General features: G+C 41.8%; 1 protein-coding gene across 1 annotated transcript; it reads right to left on the bottom strand.

Moving 5' to 3' along the window:
• Positions 1–480: 480 nt before the first annotated feature.
• Positions 481–2663, bottom strand: LOC139714660 (piggyBac transposable element-derived protein 4-like). The gene is made up of 2 exons (XM_071626339.1): positions 2191–2663; positions 481–2077 (listed from the first exon to the last, which is right to left on the bottom strand). Exons 1-2 carry the CDS (start codon positions 2661–2663, stop codon positions 817–819), a joined length of 1734 nt encoding a protein of 577 aa, XP_071482440.1. The 3' UTR covers positions 481–816.
• Between the last annotated feature and the right edge of the window lie 2068 nt (positions 2664–4731).

Genomic DNA, 4731 nt, shown 5'->3' on the forward strand with positions numbered 1-4731 from the left:
ACATTGTAAGTGTAATGAGCACTACACAAATCCATAATTCCATAATTTGTCGGACATATGTATGTATACAAAATAAATTACTAGTACAAGTTGATAATAAACTAGTGCTAGTGGCACAATCACTGGCATATCACTGGTTACTCATGGGGATCGATTTGACCCATAATATCAACCTTTTCTGATAATACAAGAACTTGTGAGCTACATCTCAATAAATTATCACATTGTCATTGATATTTTGTGTATAACCATATCATCAATATGAACGTTTATCTCTTTGTACAGTATTTGATTTTTTTAATGCTATTAATTACTATTTCGAAGACTTACGGATAATAAATAACCAATCCTTACAATTACGGGAATATCACCATTATTGAAATGTACATACATTGTGTGTACACTGTAAATAGGCAATGTAATATGAGAGATAACTTGGCAGAGAAATTCATGTCTAAAGATTTCACGTTACCCTGGCTAATGACATAATCATTGGTAACTGGGATCGATTTGACAGACAATAACCACCTGGTTTTGTGTACATGCAAATGAGTACAAGTGAGAGTACACGGAACGTTTCTTTTGGGGTGAAGTTCAGACAGATATCGCGATTATACTTCAATACATCTCAGTCTTGGATCGTAAAACCAATAATGTCCATGTAATTACAATGAATCATGCACCTGGAAATGCTTGCCATCTGTGAGCTGTAATTTGAACATGCATATTCTATAAGCAACGGTAGACAGGCCTATACACGACAAGTTCATGACATTGTTTAGAGTTCATGTCATCAGAAGACTCAGTGTTTGTGACCTATGATCGGAAATCTTTTCTGGTGTGGTAGATCTCGAAACACGGGATGCAACACATAGCAAGTCCACATTGTCGGCAGTATGTCCTCGTCTGTCTTCGCCTTCCCCTCCTGCGGTCCGAACACACGTAGCAGTCAGGACGATGTTGTCGATCTTCGAACTCTGCTGGGAAGTGGCGCTCAGTCAGTCTTGCCTCGTTGTCGGCGATGGGAGGTGACGGTGTCCGACGATAGCGAGATGCTCTGTAGCCGTTCAGCAGACCCTCAATCACCCGACATCTGAAGTCGCGCGTGGACATCTTGTGGCCAGCCATGCGAAATGCGATGTAAGCGTTCACGAGAGCTACTTCCATGGTGAAGTGGTAGGTTACGCGGTATCCCTTGATTTTCTTATGAGGGTAGCGGTAGTAGGACATGCGTTGATCCATTTTGTCCACGCCGTTCATGAACCTGTTGTACACGTCAACAGTTGCTGGCTTCTGAATCGTACGGCGACCTCCTTCGGCGTTCTTACTCCGTATCTGCTTCTGTTTGAGATCGTTGCTGCTGACGGTCGACAGCACGTTCACGAGTTTCACGTCATGCCAAGTCACTGCTGACATCTCCCTCCCTTTGGCGAAAAACACGGGATCGTCACCTTTCGCAAGGTGCAGACCACCACGTCGGATCTCTTCTGGAAGTCCTCGTCGGTTGCTCCTCACCGTTCCACAGGCTCCAAGTCCATTCCGTGACAGATCCTCGTAGAGCTTTACGGAACTATAATAGTTGTCCATCACGATCACGCGATCCGTGTTGTAGAATGGCTCCGTCAGCTGTTTCACCAGGGCTTCAGTGGCGCTGTCCCCATTGTCTTGTCCCTCGGCTCCGACATACTGCCGCCACCGCAGACAAAATCCCGTTTGGGCGTCACAGAGCATCCAGAATTTTATCCCCCATTTCCGTGGTTTGTTTGGGATGTACTGTCTGTAGGAGATTCTTCCTTTGAACGGCGCCAAGCTCTCGTCGATTGACAGGTATCCCCCGGGAAGGAAATGCTCAAGGTACGTCGGCTGGGACATATCGATGAGGGGGCGCGTCTTGTGAAGGGGGTCGAAACCGGGCTGTCCACGGGGCACGAGCTTCTCGTTGTCATTGAAATGAAGGAAGGTGTTCAATAGCTGAAATCGATTCCTGGAAATGACGTCGGCAAACCCAGGAGTCACTAAGATGTCGGAGTTCGTTTCCCAGTACTGAGGCACAGATGGCTTTGACACCAGTCCATCGCTATTTGAAGTGCGGTGAAAGCGCGTATCTCCTCCTCATCGGTGTCCAGCCATACGCCGAATCGAGAAGCCTCTGGGAGGGGCGCTGGGCAATCGAAGAATTGTTGCGCATACTTGTTCGTTTCATCTGCTATGTGGGCAAAGATGGGAGTCGGATAGAACTTCGTAAAAAAGTCCACTGGCTCCAATCCTTCAGCGTCGAAAAGTAGTCTGGGTTGGTCGTCATACACTCGTCGACTTGACTTGAATCGCTCGTCAGGCTCAAGTCTCCGCCAATCGTGATCGGAGAGTGGTTCAGCATGAGTTGTTGGATGAGGCGGAGGTAGATCATTGAGGTGGTCATCGTCACCTCCATCAGCTTCGTCGCCTGACGAGTCTTCAAACAGTGATTCACCGTGCTCTTCAAACTCCGGGAGAAGACGTGAGGAATCACGTTCTTCTGTGCTTTCACTGCTACGAGATGATTGCGTGTCTTCTTCCCAGTTGTTATCTACAATATCCTCGATTTCGAAGTCAGAGTCCAACATGAAATCACGGACCTCTTCGGCAGTGAACTCACGCCTTCGCCGTTTTCTCGGTGGAGCCATAGAAGCGAGCACACTTTAGCTCATTCAGGAGAGACTGATAGAGTATTTAGAGATTATGAAGCAGTAACGTTGTTGAATCGCAGGAGAGATCGAGATAAATGATGATCACTGGCAATTTCCCCCTTCTTATGTAAGTCAATGTGATCAGTTCGGGTGATAGAATAGCAGGATTAAAACTATCAACGTTCGATACCTTCGCCAATCACGTATAAGCAAAGGTTATTATAGCTCTAGAATAAAACTTTCGTTTGAAAGACCTGAAAAGAAAGAGTACCCGCCTATTTCCAAAACCTAGCCCATAATAAAGACGCGGCACGCGTGAATAGATGTTTCATGGCCACCGCCACCTCACCGCGGATACAATAAGAGTGCCTTATTTGCATAGATGAAAGCGCCTACCGAAAGACCGCCACAAACAAAAGAAGGCCTTGACACCCAACCTTGGTCATGGTCTATTACATTCGAAAAACATGTGTCAGTATTTTGTTGGTCAAACTATGGAAATACATGAAAATATCCTGTCGAAACAAGAATATCGGTCTGTAAACACTCGTAAAATAATTGGGAATGAATGTTTTGAACTGGCAGTAATTCAATTGCGAATGTCAACCTTACCTTTTCCCTGTTATATTGTACCTTTTCTCCCAGCAGATTCAAACGCGTTAATAATTGTGACAAACTATAATTATCATGCAGTTGATTTTAGTCAGTAAATCTAAGTTTCATCAAATATGTCAGCGAACTAAACATTGTAATAAAATGAAGTACATTCATTTCAATAAACCATTACCACGTCGATTTAAAAGACACATGTACATATATATATATATATATATATATATATATATATACACTCATATATACAGAGTGGGAAAAGATAAAGGCATTCATGGACGTATAGATAACGTACATGTTTCACGTATATACAGTATACACACATTCGTTGAACTACGTTCGTGAATGCCCTTATCTTCTCACCCTGGATGAATAATGAAGTAGCTACATGTACACTTGTTCTGTACAAGGTCGAGGCGCCTTCTCTTTCTCGCTCTGTCTCTCTCATTTCATATATATATATAAGTAACAAAAGATAAGTAACAGAAATACAATGAATAATACAATAATGTAAAATGAATTTTGTTATTGTTCTCTCAGTATCAACACTTGAGAAAGGGCGGCGAGACGCTCGAAAATTTGTGTGAAGAAATAAACCGTTGGTGAATACAGCATGAACTTTGTTACAGCTTTGTTACTTATCTTTTTATCTTGCCAACACGTGGGCTACCTTATCAACATATATATATATATATATATATATATATATATATATTCATATTTTTAATACACATATGTGTATCTTTATAATATTAATAATTTTGCCTTATTCTGTTCAAATGTATGCAAATTGGTTGCTTTTTTGCGCGCTTTTGTGTTTACGTCCCAAGCCCTTGAAAAAGACTGGTAACTCCGTCGAAAGCTTGGGAGAGTAAAAGGCTATTAGTGAACATTACTGCAACGTCTGCGAGCAGTCTTTCCCGTCACACCTACACATAAATATAATTCAGCACCCACAACGTAGGAGGCCAAGCCCGCTTCACCTTATATGTTGTATATATATGATTATATATAATGAAACGTTTAGTCCGCGTGTTGGTACCAGTAGGTATAGAAAAGATGAAAAAGTAGAGTGGTAATGCATTTTGACAGTCTTCATCTTCATCATCATTTTTTCTGTCTACATGTATATAGAAATATATATATATATACCAAAATATATGTATCTTACATACAATTATAAATTCAGCAATGTTATAACAACTGCACTTGATAACCTAGGACGGCGCTTCTTCTCTGTCATAATAGTATAGGACAAAATATGTACCATGTAAAGCAGAACATAAAAATGCTTCTCCTTCATGCTTCAGTCAGATTTTTTTATCCCGTTTTGCAAAGCTTCTTCAGCATACATAATACCGTGTTGTTGTAGCCTATAAGAAAAGCAATCAGCTTTTGTGAGAAAAAGGAAAGAAAGAACACAGACAAGTTTCAAACGTAAAACTTGCCATTC

This window comes from Diadema antillarum, unplaced genomic scaffold (assembly GCF_040938485.1).
Source record: "Diadema antillarum isolate AM-2024a unplaced genomic scaffold, OU_Dant_1.0 seq00002366_RagTag, whole genome shotgun sequence".
Classification (NCBI taxonomy): domain Eukaryota; kingdom Metazoa; phylum Echinodermata; class Echinoidea; order Diadematoida; family Diadematidae; genus Diadema; species Diadema antillarum.